The sequence below is a fragment of the Sceloporus occidentalis genome, unplaced genomic scaffold, assembly GCF_023333645.1.
Source record: "Sceloporus occidentalis isolate IW3139 unplaced genomic scaffold, rSceOcc1.0.p SCAF_2, whole genome shotgun sequence".
Taxonomy (NCBI): Eukaryota; Metazoa; Chordata; class Lepidosauria; order Squamata; family Phrynosomatidae; genus Sceloporus; species Sceloporus occidentalis.
Genome location: NW_028316982.1, coordinates 241,167,247 through 241,189,271, shown reverse-complemented (window position 1 = coordinate 241,189,271; position 22,025 = coordinate 241,167,247). Strand labels below are relative to the sequence as shown.

Sequence of the window (22,025 nt, the reverse complement as noted above, 5' to 3'; positions counted from 1 at the left end):
CTAAAACAGACAGTCCATATAAACCAGTTTCCAGCCACGCTGAAGGCGTAGTATTTAGATGACACTCGCCTCCAGCGTGGCTGGAAATCACATTGAGGCTGCATTTTTTACAAAGAACTGGACCAAAAAGGAGTGGTAAAATGCTGCTCTTTTTGCCAACCCGGTTAAAAAAGTGCAGTGGCGGCCCAGATCAGGGCTGGGCACATGTGGTTGCTATGGCCCCAACACAAATGGCAGCATCGCAACCCTGCCACATTTTTTTTCAGCCAGTCTGTTTGAGGCCCAAGAAGGCTTCCTTGCTATACAGAGAACAACAGAAAATTAAGTACAACAGGGCTAAAACTCTGCTTTTATTCATGTCAGTTTGTGTTTGCAGAATAAGGAAATTCAAAGAGGGCTTGTCTCCCATAAAGTTTTCATTGTCATATAGTTTGTGCTTGCAAAGTGACATTGGGAACTGTACCATTGAATGTTGCATTGGTGTAGTATTCTGTGCTTAGAATGATTCCCAGCCATGTATTTTTGTTTGGGTTCTTGAATTAATTTCTAGTCTCTCGAGATTGCAGTTTGTAATCTCTTGGGCACTGTAAAACTACTATAAACATGCTTTCTTTAGTTATTGGAGGTGGGGCACAGCATCAGTTTTGCATACCAAATTAATTTAGATTGTCTGCTCATAGCTTCCTTTTAGGCTGAAATTTCTGTGTTCATCAGCTTTTGAGAAATCCCGTTCATAGGACATTGACATACTAAGGGCAATATCTTGTCGAGTTAGAACATGTCTCTCCAATCTCAACAATGCATCCACCGTCCCAGAGATGGGAAAAGTATAGCTCATGAACCATATAGCCTTCCCGAAACTATTTTTATGGTTCCTCGAAGCCAAAAATGACTAAACAGAGGTTGTTGTACTTTGGCCACATCGTGAGAAGACATGAATCAGAGGAAAAGACGATGCTAGGAAAGGTAGAGGGTAGTAAGACCACAACATACCAGATGGCTGGAGTTAATCAGAGAGGCCATGGGTATGATGAGCCTGAGCAAGGGCTTGAGCCAGAGCACTGGAAGACAGGGGGTCTTGGAGATGGTATCATCCACAGGGTGGTCATGAGTTGAGGTTGACTTGAGTGCAGTTAACAACAAACAATAGTACATTTAGGGGTTTGTTTGTTTTTAAAGTGAGGAGACATTTTGTTGGTAAAATGCCCCCATTTCCTCCTGTGAGTGTGGGAACAATTTTGCTATGTTTGTCCCCCTGACATCACTTAGGAATATAAATATTTTTTGTCTAACATGAATGCTGTTGTATATAACATACCTTGATTTCAGTAAGACCTTTGATGAGCACCCCCAGGATATTTTTTGCAAACAAATTAGTAAAATCTGGGCTAGACAATGCAGTTGTTAGGTAGATTTGTAATTGGTTGACCAGCCAAATGCAAAGGGTTTCCTCCAAGGCTGCTAAAGGGTATTGGAGGCCACTTGGATGAAAACTATGGCCCGGTACAAATGGGTGGGAAATGCCTTAACTGGGCCGAAACTAGGGTTCAGGAGCACGCAGCAACTGCACACTCCTGAACCCTAGCACACGCCACTGCTGCCATCATGGCACCCCCCGATTCAGATGGGGGCCACCATGATGGCGCAGTGTCCTCATGTCTCAGACAGTAAGTGGCGTCATGGTGGCACCCTTTCCTGTTTGCGGCTCTAGGCAGGTTTTTTTTGGCTGTGCGTCAGTGGTGTGTGGTGCAGCTGCTGCGGCATCGACAAGGGGGAAAGACCGGTGGAACAGAGCCGCCATCTGTTGAACCCCTATGTTATTGTTGTTATTGTTGCTATTGTAGTGGGAGCTGTGCAGCAATACTGGGAGCTATTGTAGTCTCTCAACTATTGACAGTTGCCCACCCCTGCAATAAGTTCTTCTAACAGGAGAAAAACATGAGAGATTTTGCAGCATAATGAGAACAGTCACTGTGAATAAATGAATCATCACTTTGCCAAAAAAAGGGGCTTGAGGGTTTTTTAACTGCCTTCATGAACATGTCAAATGTTTCAAATTTTAAATGCATATAAATTTTAAAAGCAATGTACAGTATTCTAAATGCATCCAGCAATTTGTGATGTAAATGTAAATGTATTATGGTGGCTATACTGGTAACTGAATTCATGTATATGAAATTATATATATATATACACATACACATTCATCTTTCAGATTATATGTAAAGGGCTATTCTATACCTAGCTGTCATACATAGTATGTGCTTGTTCCTTGATATCATCTGATCTCAGACATCTCAGGAGAGTTGCATCAGCATGCTGAGGGATTTCAAGCTTTCATTTGCTTAAACAGTAGCATGCATTGAACCCAGACAGCTTTTCAACCATCCTTCCTTTTTTCTGTTTCCACATTTCTGTTCATATACCTGTTCTGTTATTCCATATCTGTTCAATATCATTTGTATGAAACGTTTGCTTTTCAGGTTCTGCAAGGGACAAGAGAAAATATGCCTGAAATCTTCTTCCTGTTCAATCCTGCTGTTCTAGAAATAGATTTAATGTCAACTGCTTAGTGTTTATCCACTACTCTGTGGTAATTTTGATAATTGATACTAGTATTACAAAAGCAGAGATTCCCCTATGGAGGCATTGTCTTCAATACCATAACATAAAAAAGTCCCAGATTCACAATGATGATATTCTTGAATTTTGACTTAAGTTTGCATGGTATTTATTTATTTTTATTTAGAGAGTTGATAACTTGTATGTCTATATTTTATGTTATTATCAATCCATTTCTTTTCATATCTTTGTCTTCTTTAATCGGTATCTTGTCATATCAAAAAGCCTTTACGGTGTAGCTTCTTATAGCAATTCTTCTTTTATATTGCATTTCTTAAACAAATATTTTCTATTGGCTTCCAATCTTTTAATTGCTTTTCCTTGGGTTTGTTGTTGATCAGTATTGTTAATTTGTCAAGCTCTTTTACTTCCATAACTTTGGGAAACCAATCATCTATTGTAGGTATGATTTTTCTTTTCCAATTTCTTGCCAAAAGTACTTTAGCAGCCGTAATTAAATAGAAAATAATTCTCCAAAATTTGTTTTCTATTGATGCCCCCAAAAGGATGTCATATTCAAAATATATAGCTCTGGGACAAAGGGATAAGCTATTTTCAGTATTTCTTGTATTTTACTATGTATTTTACACCAAAATCTCTTAATTTTTGAAAGGAGCACCACATATGAAAGTAAACTCCTGTATCTTTTTGACATTTCCAACATATGTTTTTGCCTAATTTGTATATTTTTGCAATCTTATATGGAGTGTAATACCATCTATTGGAAACTTTTAAATAGTTTCCCCTGAGGTTCTGTGATGAAGAGAACTTATTAGTTTTCTTCCAAGAATGTCCCAGTCTTCTAAAGCTATAGTATGTCCTATTTCCTGGGTCCATTTGATCATACTTGTTGTAACTATTTCCTGTTCAAGTTTCCTACTTAAAAGTAGTTTATATATTTTTGAAATCTTAACCTTTATCCCTTTCCCAGAGCAGTTTATCCAACTCATTTGATTCCTTTTCCAATTCCATATTTTAATATCCTCTTTAATGTTTTGTTCAATTTGCATATAACCAAACTGATTTATTTTTGCACCCTTTTCCAATAAGTCTTCCATTGTAAACATTTCCACCTTACCATCAGGTAAAGGTCTTTATATATGAGCCAGTCTTTTCCCTCCTCCCAACGTCCAAAAAAGGCCTCCTGCATATAGACCCATTCGGGTAAACCAAAATAAAACTTCTTCTTCACAGTATTCCATGTTTTCAACAATGCTTTCTTGAGTATATGATTGTTAAAGTCTCTATTCACTGTTTCTTTGCTGTACCATAGGTACGCATGCCAACCAAATCTTACAATTGATGCTTCCAAGTTTAATAGATGTTTATTTGTTAAGGTTACTCATTCTTGTATCCATATGATGATACAAGCTCTGTAATAAATTTTTAAATCTGGTAAAGCGCTGCCACCCAAGGCTCTATCTTTCTTTAGAATTTTCCTGGTATTCTTGCTTTTTTCCCTCTCCAAACAAATTTGGAGATTGTATTTTCCCAATCTTTAAATATTTTCTCATTTAGAATAATTGGAAGGTTTATAAAGAAAAACATGAGTTTTGGTAACACACTCATTTTAATGGCAGCAGTACTGCCCATTAATGATAAATTGTAATTTTTCCATTGATCTAGATCATTACTTATTTGTTTCCAAGTCTTTTTATAGTTATCTTCAAACAAGTTTAATTCCCTTCTGAAAGTCAGATACCATGGTATTTGACTTTCTTTTCTATTTTTATACCTGTTATTAGGGTTAATTCCTTTTTACATTTTCGTTTATATTTTTTGTCATGATCTGTGTTTTGCTTTTATTTATTTCGAAGCAAGAGACCTTACCAAACTCATTCAGCTCTTCTAATAGGTAATTTATTTTTTTTTTTTTGATCCTCTAGGATGATAACCATGTCATCTGCATATGCTCTCAGTTTATGTTCATGTCCCTTTATTCTTGTCCCTCTAATCTTATTATTAGATCTTATTGAATTATTCAGAATTTCCAATACCGTTATGAACAAAAGCAGGGATAGCGGGCACCCCTGTCTAGTGCCTTTATCCACTATAGCACTAGCTGTTTTTTCTCCATTTACTATAATTTGTATTTTCTGTTGTTTATGTATTTGTTCAGTGTTTGCTAAAAAGTAATTTCCAAAATCCATTTGTCTTAAGACTTCTAACATAAATTTCCAGTTTATATTATTGAATGCCTTCTCAGCATCGAGGAATATTAGTGCTATTTTTTTCTCATTATGTGTATTGTAGTGTTCGATAATATTCAGTAGTGATCTTATACTGCATGGGTCGGCAACCTGCGGCCCGCGGGCCACATCCGGCCCCCGGAGACGCCAGAACCGGCCCCCGCTTGCTCCTGCCGCCGATTGCGCCGCCGATTGCCGCCGCTCCGGCCGCCATTTTGTTTTTTTAAAATGGCGGCAAAGTCTCGCGCGACCTTTCTCGTCGCGCGAGACTTTGCCGCCATTTTAAAAAACAAAATGGCGGCGCCCACCTAGGAGGCCCGGTGTGCTCCCTGGAGCCCTGTTCGAGGGCTCCAGGGCCGTGCGAGGCCTCTGAATGGGTGACGCCCTCCTCCCTCCTCCTCCTTCGCCCTCCGCCCTCCTGGCCCCGCCCTTCGCCCTTCAGGCTCCGCTCTCCTGGCTCTCCCCTCCTCCCTTCTCTCTCCGCCCTCCTGGCCCTGCCCTTCACCTTCTGGCTCCGCTCTCCTGGCTCTCCTGGCTCTGCCCTCAGCCCTCCCCCCATGGAAGAGCGGGGAGGGGGGGAAGGAGGAGGAGGAGGCAGAGAACGAAAGAGAAAGAGAAAGAAAGAAAGAAAGAAAGAGTCAGAGCCACTACCACGCAAGAGAAGAGGTTGGTTCATTGGGGGAGGGGGGTTATCGGAAGCTAAACCTACTACCTGTGCCTTTGTGGTTTGGGACACAGTGTGCATGCATTTTCCCCTGTTCTGTGGCCTTCAGGTAGCTTCCATGTGCTAACAAATATTGTTATTCTTATGCTTACATCCCTTGGTATTCTCTTTGCAAAATCCCTCCACATGGGCTGGCTCTTTGGGTTGAGACATTGTGCATGCATTTGATGTGGATTTCCTGCATGGCAGGGGGTTGGACTGGATGGCCCTTGCAGTCTCTTCCAACTCTATGCTTTCCCTCTGCTCTCTGACTTTCAGGTAGCTTGCATGCTGCAAATATTGTTATTCTTATGCTTACATCCCTTGGTATTCTCTTTGCAAAATCCCTCCACATGGGCTGGCTTGCTCCTTTCTGGATTGAGACGGTGTGCATGCATTTGATCTGGATTTCCTAATTTTTATTTAACTTTACTTGTTCTTGTTCATCATTTTGAATATTGTATATGTTCCCATTTTGTTTTTTACTTCATATAATGTTTGCAGTGTGTGTAGGAATTATTTATTTTTTATTTATTTATTTATTTTTAAAAAATTATTTAATTATTACTTTTTGGGCTTTGGCCGAAGGATGGGACCGAGGAGGAGAGGCCAGGCACATGCCTACTTCTCCTTGCGGGACGTCGGTGGAAGCTCCGCCCCTGACATGCGGCTCCGCCCCCGGAGGGAGGAAGCTCCGCCCCAGCATGCGGCTCCACCCCCAGAGGGTGGAAACTCCACCCCTGGTGTGCGGCTCCGCCCCCAGAGGGTGGAAGCTCCACCCCCCAGCTTCGGCCCCCCAGTTGTCTGAGGGACAGCAACCTGGCCCCCGGCTCAAAAAGGTTGCCTACCCCTGTTATACTGTATCTGATTTGTCTTTTTGGCAAGAAGCCATTCTGATCTTTATGAATGATCTATGCTAATACTTTTTAAAATCTGTTTCCTAATATTCATGTGTAGAGGCCCCCAAACCAGGTATCAGGCTGCAACCTCCAATCCTAGAGGGGTTCACGCTCCCCTCAAAGGACTGTGTTCACAGCTTAGGTGTGCTTCTCGACTCATTGCTTCAGATGAGAAATCAGGTGAATGCAACGGTCAAGAGTGCCTGTTATCAGCTCCGGCTGATACGTCAGCTGCACCCTTTCCTGGAGCCAGGTGACCTTGAAACTGTAGTACATGCACTGGTAACCTCAAGACTTGATTTTTGCAATGCGCTCTATATGGGGCTACCCTTGTGCCTAGTCCGGAAACTTCAACTGGTACAGAATATGGCAGCCAGATTGATTACAGGAACAGCTAGGAGTGACCATATTACACCTATATTGAAATCACTCCACTGGCTGCCTATTTGTTTCCGAGCACAGTACAAGGTGTTGGTCATTACCTTTAAAGCCCTCCATGGCTTGGATCCAATCTACTTAAGGGATTGCCTCCTTCTGTATAATCCACCCCGCACCCTCAGATCCTTTGGGAGGAATTTGTTGCAGTCCACAAAGACCAGATTGACAGCGACCTCCCAGAGGACTTTTTCCGCGATCGCTCTCACTTTATTGGAATGGGCTGCCGGATGAGATCCGTCAAATTTCCAACCTAGAGAGTTCAAGAAAGCTGTCAAGACGGATCTCTTCCGGCAGGCCCTCCCAGAATAGAACCTGGCTATGTAATGCTCCCCCCACAGACATATATAAGCGAAGACTGCCCACCGTATTTTATTATTGTATTATTGTTTTTAGATTTTATCGTCTGTAATTTTAATGGATAGAATTGTTTAATCCTTTTTTAAGAGGGGGGAATTGTATATATTGTATTTTTAAAGGTTGTACGCCGCTTTGATTGTGGTAACAAAAAGCGGGATATAAATTAAAGTTCTATTTATTTATTTTATTTGATTGAGTAGGGCTATTGGTCAATAGTTTGTCACATCAGTTATATCCTTCCCTTCTTTAGGTATTAGAGCCACATCTGCATAGTTCCGAGAATCCTGTTTCCCTTCTACTGCCACTTTATTAAAGGTGTTACACATTATTTCAATAATTTCTGTTTTGAATACTTTATAAAATTTTGCTGTGTAGCTTGTAGCCATCTGGGCCCGGAGATTTTCCATTTTTTAAATGAAATAATTGCTTCTGAAATGTCTTCTTCTGTAAAGGGTTTGTCTAATATATCTCTCTGATTTTCATTAAGTTTACTTATATTTCTATTCTTTTTATCTAAATATTCTTTCATTTTCAGTTGTTTATCTAACGACTTCTTTTTCTTTAAATAGATCTTAATAGTAATCTTGGAATGCCTTTTAAATTTCCTTTTGCCTTATTATTATTTTTCCTTTAAAGTTTATTTCCGTAATCATTTTTTTATCTTTTTCTTTCTTAAATTTATAATCCAGCCAACGGCCTGTTTTATTTGCGTGTTGAAAATACTTTGTGTCTCTTATTTATCAGGATTGACAAACTGTTTTGGCCTTGTTTCACTGTAACTTATCTGTTTTGCAGAAGCAATTGCAAATCATGGAAAAGTTAAAGGAAGAAATTTGTGCATGTGTGTGGCTGCACGACTCATCTTAAAATAGAGAGCAGTCACTTTGAAGTTAAACTTTAGGGTCAAGCAGATTTCTGTGGGAGAAGACTATTCTTGTTGTAACTTGACCTTAAGACATTACAATTGTTAAAGACTAGCTCTTTAGAGCCTGGAAACAAATAGGTGATTAATGTACCTGAGTAGAATTTGAAGTTACATGTTCTCATCAATGTAATGTATGTAACGAAGTGACATGTTCTCATCAGTGTAATGTATGTAATAGATAATATAATAAAAACACGGGAACCTAAGAACCTGGGCCTTCACTCACAAAGCTTCAGGTCCACGGACGAAACCAGGAATTGGCAAAGGACCCAGAAAGTTGAAAATTCCAAAGTTTTATTCTTAAAACTGGCAAAGAATAATGTTCTCAGTGGATTTCAAAGTTCCAAAATTGAGGCCAAGAACAAAACAAAATGGCCTAATTTTATAGTCAGTTACACAAAGAAACTTCTCCATCACACCTCATTGGCTAATTACAATTTAAACATCCAGAATTCTTACAGTCAAGACAGAAATATATGCATATATTAATAACTGCATCACTCCTCACCCCTCCTTCAGGAATTCAGTAGCTTTCAGTAACCTTCCTTTTGAACATCAACAATGTCTCCTTATCTTGAATTGTGTATGTTATGTCTTGTTCTGCTGGTGCCAACTTATTACAGGTCACAATGCACTTATTACTTTGCTCTATTTTTTTCCTAGCTTTCAAGCCTCATTTTTTTTTAAAAAAACTATTTCTCTTCTAACCAAAGTGACTCCATCTTTCTATAGCTTTCTATTATAACAGGAAAATTCTACCACTTCAAGTACCAGCCAATAATCTAGGAGCATCATTTGTTTTCGGAATTATTTTTATAAAACAGTACTGCTTAGAAAGCATTCATTTGCTCCAACCTGAAAGTAACTGGAGCATGAATAAATAAAGACAATTAGTCATTATTTTGCTGAAAATATCAGATTATGTCTGTTGATCTTTGGAAAAGTGGTATACAAATAAATTTATTATTATTTTATTGTTAAGTATGTCTTGTATGATTTTCAATAATGACTGCCTGTAAAGTTACCCCTCTGTTTTCATGGAGGGTTCATTCTGGACTTCCCTACTCCCCAAAGATGGAAAATCGCCAATATTCATGCTCCATTAGCTTGAATGGCAGCATGTGCACCATTTGGTCTCCCTCCATTTGCTGCCTGCAGATGAATGAGGGACGCAGACTCCAAGTCCACAAAAATGGAGGGGTGACTGTATTTACCATTTCTTCACTAAGCTTTGAAGTCTTTATGTTTGGCATGGTGACTGTTGACTTTCTTTCTATGAAATATAGGCACGTGGAAGAATTTTTCATTTAGCAAGATTGCTAGATAGCATGTAGAAAAATTATTATAATTATAGTTATAATCATTTAAAATAATTATAATCATTTTTAGTTTAAAATGCTAAGGATAGCATAATTGGAAAAGTTCTCATCCCCATCAAAGTTAGCAGCCACAGAAATAGACCTCTGTGTTTTTTGTCAGTGGTGAAACGTTCAGTTAGTGTGGTTATCATGAGAAAGACACAATAACTTCATTTAATTGTGACTTGCAAACATTACTATAACATGGGCTGTTTCCTGTAATGAATTAGTTTCCGGTGGCGTCTTATCTGTCTAACCAGAAAGTAACCAATGATACTATATCTCTTCCTGACAAGTGCTGTATAGTGCAAAGTTATACTTCTAAAAATGAAACCCTAGCAGCAGTAAGTGTGGCCGGTTTGCAACTATGGTCCAAAACACACTGCAGAAATAATCGAGTTTGAGAACTCTTTAACTGCCCTGGCTCAGTGCTAAGGCATTCTAGGAAGTGTAGTTTTCTGAGACATTTAGCCTTCTTTGTCAGATAGCTCTGGTGCCACAATAAACTACAGTTTCCAGGATTCCCTAGCACTGAGCCTGGGCAGTTAAAGCAGTCTCAAACTCGATTAATTCTGCTGTGTGATTTGGACCTTAGTTATATATATACCGTATATACTTGACTCTAGGTCAACTCACATATAAGTGGAGGGCAGGTTTGGGGGCCAAAATTATGAATTTTGGTATGATCCTTGGATAAGTCAAGGCTCAAATTTAGGGTCATATAACCAAGCATCTAAAAGATGAAGCAAAGGAAAACATTGCCAAAGAATTTACAAAATTCCAGCAGGCATAACTGTTTATGCTTATGCTGGATGGATAAGAGAGTAAAGGGAGGTCAGTGCTTCCAGGACAGATTACACCAGGGATAGTTCCTGTTTTTAAATATGATTTAAGATACAATACTTACATTGACCCTTGGATAAGTTGATTTAAGTTTTTTTAGGTCAATTTTTTGGCTTAAATTTCTAGACTTACAGTATATTATTTCTCCAGGACAGTGCCCAATGAATTCTTGTTCTTTTGAGTAGTGCACCTTTGCCTATTGGCTCTTTCATTGGAATTTCAGGTTTTTGTGTTCCTACTTATTTTCCCAGAAACTTGAACTCTCAAGAGGCTTGAATTAGGAGCCTACAACTCTGAACAGTTTACTGCTGATGTACATTGACATGTAACTGACTTATTTTATATATATAGACAGCTGTATAGATTGACAGTATACAGCACTTTATGGAGGCTGAGGCATATGTCCACTTTGAAAATGTTCATCTATGGAGTCTTTGAACAATGGAAATGCATGCCTCCCCTATGTGATTGCTATGTATCCATTTTCTATTAATAGTAGTATTTAATAAGGAGCCAACATAGTGTAGTAGTTTGAGCATTGAACTATGACTTTGGAGAGTAGGGTTTGATTTCCCACTCAGCCATGGAAACCCAAGGGATCAAGTCACACTCTCTCAGCTTCAGAGGAAGGGAAAGGCAAATCCCATGTGAACAAATCTTGCCAAGAACTTTCCATACGTTCACTTTAGGGTCACCATAGATTGGAAATGACTCGAAGGCACACAACAGCAAATAAATCCAACATTGGTATTCCATGGCATGAACAGCAGGAGGGAGTGAAGCTCCTCTCCACTGCAGCTCCTCATGCATCCCCGTGGAGGTCTGGAAAATGCCCAAACCCAGGCACTGTGAACAATGGAAAAGAAGAGTAAAGGTGATGGGGAGTTATTCTCTCACAACCAGTATTTAGCCTGCATGCCTTTTGAATCACTATCAAAAGAAATGTAAGGCCCATCCTAAAGAACTAGCAAATTACAAGAGAATTAGTTGTTCATGATAATTAACTTTACTTAGGATGGCAAAACTACTTGAATCTCTATAGATAATAACAAATTAGACAGCTCTAGATAGTTCACATTTCAGGATAGGCATTGTTCTGATGTGTTCACTGCTATTAGAAAATGTAGATTGAAGTACTGTTAACCTAAATGATATAACTTTAATCAAGCACAGAGCAGTTATTCAAAATACTTAATAGTTCCTTAAGAACTGGCATAAATCAGGCACTTAATATTCAATCATGAATAAAAATAAAATTTCAAGATTGGGCCTGTAGGAGGAATGTATTATACTGTGATATAGAAGAGCAGTGATTTATTGTGCTAGCATTTGAGCTGCTATAGAAGTTGCTTGGTATTACAATCTACTGTCATCTAAAAGATATTTGAATTACTATAGTTATTTAATATATATTAAAATTTAGACTATGTGACCTTTTTTGGCAATAGTTTTTTATGATGTGGGGAGGGGGTTCTTCAGAAGATAGAACTGGTGCTCCCAGATGCTTCCAAAGTAGTAGCTCACCCTCATGTGCATCACCTGCTGAACAGGACTGATCAGTTCATTTTTTCATAATAGGTCATTCATACATGTCAGGATACATGTCCAAGATACATTTATGCCAATAAATGTATATCTTTGTCATCATATGTACATATAGCTGTAGCCAAGAAAACTCACACAGTGTGGTCGTTAGTATATCTTTAGTACGTCTCCAGGCCTCTTTATATATTGTATGAAAACAGATGCATGTTTAAAAAGCAAAGTGAGGTGTGTGTGTGTGATGAGTCTGGGAGGTATTTTAGTGTTTGCTCTGCTTCCCTGAAAGTAATTTCCCTTGAAGTCCAAACATTTTCTGAGGAGAATTTTTCAGCTACATGTACAGGTATGATTAAACCTAACTGTTGATGAAGGACTCATGGATTTCTTTAATTCATACGGTTGCCATAAATCGAAGCTGGCTTGACAGCATATAACAGCAACAACAAGTATGCCAAGGCCCAATTACATACCAATGTATGTTTATCATCATATGTACATATAGTTATAGGTGTCATATATCCAGGAATATAGGTTGCAATACATGCACATGCATTGTGATGTGGTAGATTGGTAGTTAAATTGCCGGTTCTGATAATTGGAAGGTCAGCAGTTCAAGGCCCGATTGCTTTGTGACAGAGTGAGCTTCAGTCCCAGCTTCTGCCAATCTAACATGTTCCAAAGCATGTACAGTGGGTCCTCACCTTACGCGGGGATCCGTTCCGGATCCCTCCGCGTAAGGAGATTTCCGCCTATGCTCAAGCCCCATTGGAAACAATGGGGCTCGTGCATGGTGGCGCGGTGGCGCGCAGTGCGCAACGGGCGCATGCGCCCATTCAATTGAATGGGACGCGACGCCCCTTCCTCCCCGTGCACGCCCCGCAGCTTGAGCACGTATGCTCATGCCGCGTAAAGCACGCCCGCGTATGACGCAGGCGCACTGTAAATAGGTACTACTTCAGTGGGAAGGTAACAGTGTTCCATGCAGTCATGCTGGCCATATGACTATGGAGCCATCTTAGGACAATGGTGGCTCTTTGGCTTAGTAACAGTGATGAGCACTGCCCCTTATAGTCAGTTACCAACTAGACTTTCATGTCAGGGGAAAACCTTTACCTTTACTTTTACCTTTACATGCACATAGGATTTTGAAAGGTGTTTTGTGAACAATTTTTTTAAAAAAAATAACTGGTGTTTGCCATTGACATGAAGCCACTGGTGCAAAAACGGCACAAAACGTTATTTTTTAACTGCATCTTTGTGCATTTGTAACTCTTATGAGTTGCTGGTTTTAGATGGGGAAACCCTAAGAAAGGTGCTGTTTGTACCATTTCAGTTTGGAGAGAGAAAACAAGAGAGAGCTGGAGGGAAGAGGAGATGTGTTTGCCATGAATAAGAGTTAGGTCTTTGTCACCTTGAATTAGGTAATAAGAATTTAATATACTTTATGGGTTTAGGAGAGTAAAATACAGGAGAAAGAGAAATGCCCTATAGTGGAATTTGTATTACTGTATATACTCAACTATAAGTTGACCTCATGTATAAGTCAAGGTCAGCTTTGGGGGCCAAAATTATGGGTACTGGTATGACCTGTGGATAATTCGAGGGTCAGACTTCAGGAGCCAGCCTGGCTGGGGAAAGGCTACTGGGCAACCCATTGCCCTTCCCAGTCTGTCTCCAGCTGGGCTTCCCCCCCACCCTCCACAGAGATAGTCTGACTGGGGAGAGGCTGCAGGGTGTTTGACCGTCTTTCCCAGCGTCTTCCCAGCTGCCCCTCCCCCCCCCCCCCCCGGAATCACCTTGACTGGGGAGAGGCTGCAGGGCGATCCATTGCCCTTGCCAGCGTCTCACCAGCTGGGCTTTCTCTGTGGAGGCAGCCCTGCTGGAAGAGGCTTGGGGGGGATGACGGCTCGCCCTTCATTCTACCTTATCGACTCTGTTTTGGGGGGTCAATTTTGTGACCCATTTTTGACTTACACTTGAATTGATATTGTGTTTTAATATGTTAGACTGTTTAATACTGTCTTAAGGGGGGGAGGGATAAAGTGTTTTTAATTGTCATATTTTATATTTTACTGTTGTTAACTGCCCGGATTGGTTTGCCAGAGGGCGGTATACAAATAATAATAATAATAATGATAATTATTATTATTATTATTATATGTATTTATAGCTATTTTATATTCTTATTTAGGGCTTTGCAATTCCTTATAAATCTTGAGTAGCAGGACCTCTGCAGACCGGTAGCTGGTATTTATTATGTAATCCCAGATCATTAATTTCTGCAAATAGGTCCTGCACTGGGTGCTGGAACTTTGTGTATGTGCCAGTTTCACTATACAATATGTAATATTGGTGTATGTGTGTTTTCTAAAAGTTTGTATAAAACTGCACATTGTTTGTGTTTTCAGTACTCAATTATATAATTGTATTTTGAGTATCTAGTTATAAAGTGGCCCCATAAAATTTAGGAGAATGGTATACTTTCTCACAATGCCACTTGACAAAAGGAAGCTTTGGGTAGAGTTCTGGCAAAAGCAGGTTAATTTTCACAGGTCATTAAAATTTCAATAAAAGAAACATGTGTCTCAGGTAGACTGCCTGAACTTTGTCAAAACCTAGTCTATAAATTAATTTGGGTTTTGTTTTGTTTGTTTTTCCAGCTGGTTGGCGGAGAATTCGATCTAGAGATGAACTTTATAATCCAGGATGCAGAAAGTATAACTTGCATGTCAGAACTCTTAGAGCACTGTGATGTAACATGTCAAGCAGAAATTTGGAGTATGTTCACCGCCATCCTTCGCAAAAGTGTACGCAATTTACAGACCAGCACAGAAGTTGGTTTAATTGAACAAGTGCTACTGAAGATGAGTACTGTGGATGATATGATTGCAGGTATAAACCACCAAACAGATAAGTATAATTTACTTTATTTTTTTAGAATGCTACAGAAGCCCCGGTTAATTACAGTTTAAGTAGATTTTATGACGGAGAGATGGAATGAATGTATAGAAACAGACCCTCATTAGCAATTAGCAAATTACTCCCTCATTTGTTTTATCAACCATGACCTACAGATTTCAGAATGCTTTGCAGTTAATCAGACAATGTACTTTGAAGAAATATGACTATAGAATGTAACTTTGAAATTATTTTCCTACATTCTATTTATAAAACAACAAAAATAGCAAAAGAATGTGTCACAAATCTCAGGACCTCCAGAATGCAAATGTGTTCAATTGTATTTCATCAGAGCAGAGATTTACCATCTTAACTTTATTTAAAAAATGTCTTATACCAAATTGTCACACCTGTGAAAATAAACTCTATAGCTCAATTTAAAATATAAAAACAAAAAAAGCTGAGAGTTAAGTAAGTTAAATAAGAGCATGAGTTAAATAAGAAAATGTTGTTAATAAAATTGATTTTCATAACAGCATGTAACATGCTCTTGAATGGTATATAGAGATTTCAACAATTTTTCTCATTTCTGTTTTGGATTTTCTCTCCTAAAATATTTAAATATGCTTTGTATTTTATACATTAAAGTACAATTGAGTGTGAACATATGTCTTGTCTACATAATATCCATTAAAAAAATTCTTAAATATAGTGGGTCCTCGGTATTGGTGGGTGATCCGTTCTGGACCCCTTGCAGATACCAAAATCTGCAGATGCTCATATTCCATTGTCATTAATGGTGGCACAGCCCCATGGTCACACCTTGGGGAGAATGGGACTGGAGTCCTCCCTCCCTCCCTCCCTCCCTCCCTCCCTCCCTCCCTCCCTCTCTTTCTCCGAAGCTTCTGCCCCGGCTTCACTTTGGGGGCAGAGTCTGCTGCCCAGTCAGCTGGGGCTGGAACTGGGGCTGGGGTTGAGGCTAAGGCTTGAGTCTCAGAGCCCCTGTCGCCAGGCCCAGCACCTGGGACAGAGCCTCTGGACTCTTGAGACCCAAGCCCTGGCTCTGACCCCAACTCCTTTGGAATCCTTTGGAGGGAGCCTGGGCTGGAGGCTCTGTCCCAGGTGCTGGGTCTGGGGACAGGAAGCAAGGAAGGATGGAAGGAGGGAGGGGGGGAGAAGGGAGGGAAGGAAGGAAGGAGGAGGGGGAGAGGGGCTTTTGTCCTCAATGGCAGCACAGCTACGTGCGTGCCGCCATTCGGGACAATGTGGTCCGCAGATAAGGAGGGCCCAGTGTATGATTGCAATTGTATTTTATTCATTTTTTAACACACACATATATGTAATCCCCCTCCCACATCACAAGGTCTCATGGTAATATTAAATTAAATAGGTATAGAATAGTTTGAAGCTGTTTAAAATAATTTTTAAAAAAATAATGAAAATAATTTAAATACACCAAAATCATATTAAACAAGTTGACCAGTTAAAAACTAGTTAAGAAACTTAGTATAGAGTAAAATGATATGCATAAAATTTTTGTTAGGCCCCAAAAGATTTAGTTAGTACACACGTTTTAACCTGGTACCAAAATAAAGCCGTTCTGGTTTCTAATTGGGCTTTCAAGGGGGGGGGGGATTCCACAGTCAGATGCACAGATTGGAAGGCCCTCTCCCACAGCCTTAACACAGTGTATATTTTGTTAAAGTATTCAATACTGAAACAATAAGATAAAGGAAGCATAACATTATAAATAATGCTCTACAGCATTATTGAATTTACTGTTGGGACAAAGGGGGAACCTCACTAATACATATGAGTCCTTGAGCAGTCATGTATATAGGGAGAGGTGCTTCTTCAGGTATCAAGGTCTAAAGCAATTTAGGGTTTTTAAATGTAATCAAAAGTACCTTGAATTCAGACTGGAAGCCTATTGGCAGCTAGTGCAGTTATTTTAAGGATGACATTATAAGATGTTTGCATGCTATTCCAATCAGTAATCAAGCTACACTTTCCAAGTGCAGCCCCAGGTGGAGTGCATTACAGTAGTCTGATTAGGAGATTACCAATGGGTGAACTATTGTAGCTGGATTATCTCTGCCTGAGGAAATGCTGTAGCTGGCGGACCAGTTGATACTGACACCAAGCATTCCAAACCACAGAGCCCCCCTGATCTCTGCTAGAATTTAACATTCAAGATGGGTGATGATCAGAGTAACATGTAGTGGGGTTGGACCAAGTCAAATACCTTGGTTTTAATGGGTTTTTCAGGCTATGTGGCCATGTTCTGGAAGAGGTCTCTGAAGATGCCAGCCACAGATACTGGCGAAATGTCAGGAATAAACTCTTCCAGAAAATGACCACATAGCCCGAAAAACCCACAAAAAACTATGGATGCCGGCCGTAAAAGCCTTTGACTTCACATCAAGCACTTTTTCTCACATCATCTGTCCACAGTAACTGACACTGATCCTAAAAAGAAAAATCTATCAGTACTCTGGACAGTTCCCCAGACACTGATAAATGTGTCATTCAGTGCCAAGTTTGTAATGATTTAAATGAGTTTTTGAAGTTTTCATAAAACAATGATTAAAAAAAATTCTCTGGTTGAAGATAGCCATCCTAAATACTACTAATAATACTTATAACTGCAGTCTGTGAAGATGTTAACAGCAGTTATGGCAACTAGACATAACTCAGTCAGTCCTGTTCTGCTGGTGGTGTCCATGAAGTGCTCTCTTTCTTTTCCTCCTTCCCTCTTTCAGTTCCCCCATCTCTCAATTTGGCCTTTTTCTAAGGGTAAAGATAGAGAAGGTCAGTGGATAGAAAATTTAGGGAGATATTGTCCAAATCTGAATTGTTTTGTTGAGCATCTGGAAAAAAATGTTTGCACCACAGCATTTTCCCTAAGAACATTTATTTTTCCTTAGTATTTCTCATGTTGATTTTATTGAAATTGCTTAATTTTTTTTAAAATAGAAACTATTAAAAAATCCATGTGGATGCTCCTTAAATGTTTTTTGAAGATCAAAACTAAAAGAATAACTCTTATGGTGATGGTGTTGATTTTGGCACATCATGACAAAAATTTCATGATTAAGTGAATGGTGAGAGCTATTTCTTTCCCTGAATAACTTCAAGTTTATTTTGCTTTAGTAGTAAAATGACCAATTTATTATCCTATTTTTGAAGAATTGAAAATTAGTCTTAAAACAATTCAGAATAAATGCTTTGCATGTACATAGTTTCTAATGAAAACTCCATCTATGAATTCATGTTAAAGGTGTATTAAACAGTAATGTGCTTTTACTATAACTAATGATTAAATAGAATTTTCCTCACTAGTGATTTTCAGCTATGCTTTATATCTCTAAAATTGAGACCTTCTTAGGAGCAGTTTAAATTATTAGTCAAATCAATTTGATTTAAATCCAATCAACCCTGATTTTTCTGTTAATTCCTCTGTGAAGTGTGCTCATCTATAAATTCTCTGGCATTTATAATGGTTTCTTTGCAATGCCCTTTGTACTGCTATTCCTATTGTTTTATTTCTTTCCTTTCAAAGAAATCAAGTGGTTAAAATGTAGCCTATGGAGTGGGCAAGTGTGGGGAGGATAATTTTCACCCCCATGACTCCTCCTGTTACTGCCCCACCACATATGGGGCATACCAAAAATAACATGATGTCACATCTTGCAGTCATTTTGGCTGATTTTTTTTTTAACCTTTTAAAATTTTTTGGGTAATTCTTATGGGTGTCAGGGAGTAGGAGACATAACACTTTGTGATTATTTTGAATTATTTTTAGTTTTAAAAAATACTCAAATTGTTGGGAAATATTTTTAAATTATTCATTTATAGACTGTAAGATTAGAGAATTATTTAGGGGCTTCAGATGCTGCAGAAGTGGGGCTTGGACCTACCCATGGCCAATGCTGTACCCACACCTAGCCTGCAGTATATCATCTTGTATGGTATACTTGTAAGAACTGGCCCTTTTAGTATAAGGAACCATTCATATCCATTACATAATACACAAGTGGTCACATGGCATGGGTGCGGAGGAAAAGAGTCTATGGTAGAGAAGTAGTGGCATGCCTACTGCTCATTATTTATGCTGTATTAAGCACTTAGAACTTTACATTTCTATACTGCTTCTAAGGCCCCCAAACAGATGGGCCCAAAGGACCAATGTGAGGCTGCACCAGCTCTGTTCGCACCAGGACTGTGGCAGCCACACGTGCCTGGTTTTAATTTAGGCTACTGCCGCAGGCCTGAACAAGGCTACTGGAAGGAATGGATTCCATCCGCTCCGTCTTAGCCCAGTTGGTTTTCGTTAGCACAGACTTGGCGCAACTTCAAACTGCATTTGGGGCATGCATTGTATAAATGACATGCTCCCGGTGTGGCATCACATTGTGTCATTTTGTCCATGTGTTTCAGGCCTTATTTATTTATTTATTTATTTAGGTATTTATACCCCGCCCTTCAGCCCTAATGGCTCTCAGAGCAGCTTACAATTATTATTTTTAATCAGACAGTTCCCTGCCCTCAGGCTTACAATCTAAAAGACATGAAACAAAAGGAGAAGGGAATGGGGGAGGGAAAGGGGATGAGGTCCAGTGGTTCTTCTCTCCCTCTGAGGCCTGGACCAAGGCAGATGAACTAAGTGAACTAACTAAATGAACTAAGCACTCTCTAAGCATTTTAAAATGTGTTGCCAGCAACAAGCTCGGTGCTCATTTTACCAACCTATGAAAGGATGGAAGGTTGATTCAACCTGGAGCCCTGCAGGTTCAAACTCACAATATTGTGGCTTCAGTACCAGCATTTAACTGCTGTGCCACCAGGGCTCCCTCAAAGATATGTTGTTGCATATATATGTAATAACATCTCCCTATTAAGATATAGGTCCGATTACATAACTTCTGATATAGTTTTCAATGAATCAGGTTTGGTTGTTTGGTTTGGACCATGAACCCATACCAATCTGAGGGAGTAGCAACAGTGTCATTTTATAGCACAGATGGGCAACTGTGGAAGGCTAGGAGCTTCTGCATTAGCCTCCTAGGAAGTTTTGGAATGCCACAACTTACCTCAACTCTCAGGTCAGTTTGTTTGCCCCCAGTTGCCCTGGGTTTCTAATGGGCATTTTCACCATGTTCATAGGCTACATTAGGTCCAGGAGATGTCTTTTTTAACAACAGGAAATGAGTGGAAGTAACTTTTTGATCATTTCTTGTTTCAGAAAAGGTATTTCCTTGGCCTCATTTGGCCCAGAGGTGCTCCCAAATGTGTTTGAAATGCCTTCACACACCTCTGGAGAGCATTATGAACCATTATTTTTCCCTATGGAATTTTTTCCTACATGTTTGTAGGAAAGGTTAAAGCTGTGTGTGGGACTTATATGGACCAGGAGTTAATAAAATCTTTTTCATTATCATTTAATATCATTTGCTAAAGCCAGTGAGCCTTTATATCAGTTAAAAGCTGCATTTTAAAATCACAAGAAAAAATATCAATGTTTTCTTCCCTCTTCAGGTTTTAACTTTAATTACTTTATGCATCCAGTTTGCATGCAATACTAAAATTCTTACATGGAGTGTTTTGTGGAGGGAGCAGTAGATACATTATAATAATTTATTTGTTGAGATCCCCATCCTGTCAGGTTGTGTAGGAAGGACCACTTTCAATATCAATGCAGCTTGAAAATGTACATGAAATGCTTGGAGGGTGCAACTAAACAACTCTATTCTTTATCCTTGCCCAACCTTGCTAGAGACACTATTGCACATGAAAGGTGATACTCTGCTGCCAGTGCTGAATGGAGCTGAGGAAGAAAAGGGCATATCCTTCTTGACAAGTGTTGAAATAGTTATTGGAGGTGGTGGGAAGCTGAGCTACCATCACACAGCATATCCCTGCTGAAGTGCTGGCCAGACGTACCTTCTGTGGTTAAAAAGACCCATTGTTTCCCTTTTCTTCCACATTCACTTGCAACCAATCATATGAAGTGGGAAACACAGACAACTGTGATATGGGACAAGGTATGGCAGGGCAGATGTAGTTTAACCTTGGCGGGATACAGACGGGCAAAAAGGGGTGTATTCATGACGTCATGAAGGTAGAGCCTTCAGACGGGCCTTACCTGAATGCCGCCATGAACACGCCGCCCGCACTCCCCAAGCGGGAAGAGGCGGCATTAAAAAGGTGCTGCTTTTCTCTGCTTCTTTTCCGTTTGATGCGCAGCTGCGCAGCTCCGTCTGTAAGCTGCTGCACCGGTACGTCAGAATTGCTATGCCGCTAATTTAAGTTGCCCATTTAAAAGCTCCGAGTCAGCTGCGTCGCATAATGAGTCGGGGTCCTGGAACATGCGCAGTTTGCAGTCAGGCTTTAATTGCAGCGTCAGCTGCCATGCAGGTGTGGAAGCTGCAGCACAGCTGCAGCGCATTTTAAGACTCCTAACCCTAACCCTAACCCTAACCCTAGAGCAACATGTACGCATGCGCTGCTAGAATTGGGGAAAGTTTGGACTTTAAAGTGAGCCCCTACACACATTCCTGTGCCATTTTCACCTAACAATAAAAACCGCTAAAACTGTAAATATTTACATATGTACAAGGGAGGTGATGGGGGATGGCAGGGGGACAGCGGTGGCAGCGGCGACAGCTGTGGCTGTGCATTGCAGATTCAGCAAGAGCGCGGGGACCAAAGGAGAGGAGGCATCCATGATGCTGGTGACACTGGCAAAGTGCAAGCGGACAAGGATGCCAACACCAGCTGATCACCAGCTGGCAAGAGACCACCATTGTTCTTGGGCAGAGCGGGAAAAAAAGTTTTAAAGGGGCTTGGGCACTTTAAATGTGCCCATAGGCTTTCTGCCGCCGCTGCTTAGCGCTGCAGCTGCGCAGCTGCGCATCCGCCAGCCAGCAAAGGAAAAAAAAAGCCCCGTTTTTGGCCGCCCGTGAGGAAGCTGCCTCTCTCTTTGCAGCGTCCTCCGAGGCGGCGGTTTGGAAACTGCGGGTCAGAAACGGCCCCAGGTGAGGCGTCTTCACTGCCCCCCATGTGGAAGCCCCATCTCCTGAGCCACACCCCCAGGGTGGGCGGTCTGGAGGCTCCGTATTCAGCAGAATACACCTCCAAGATGTCTTCCCCTGCCCGTCTGTATCCCACCCTTGTTTGACTCTCCATATTTGGGGAAAGTAAAGGAAAAGGTACTTTTAAGCATATTTCTTCACCCAGATATCCATGAAG

At 40.2% G+C, this 22,025-nt stretch overlaps 1 protein-coding gene across 4 annotated transcripts in view; it reads left to right on the top strand.

Moving 5' to 3' along the window:
- Positions 1-22,025, top strand: part of NBEA (neurobeachin) — a 559,686-nt gene that overhangs the window by 27,297 nt on the left and 510,364 nt on the right. For all 4 annotated transcript variants that reach the window (XM_089512505.1, XM_089512504.1, XM_089512507.1 and 1 more), the window contains exon 2: positions 14,537-14,768. In XM_089512505.1, coding sequence (XP_089368631.1) covers positions 14,537-14,768 — 232 coding nt within the window. The remainder of the gene's footprint in view (positions 1-14,536; positions 14,769-22,025) is intronic.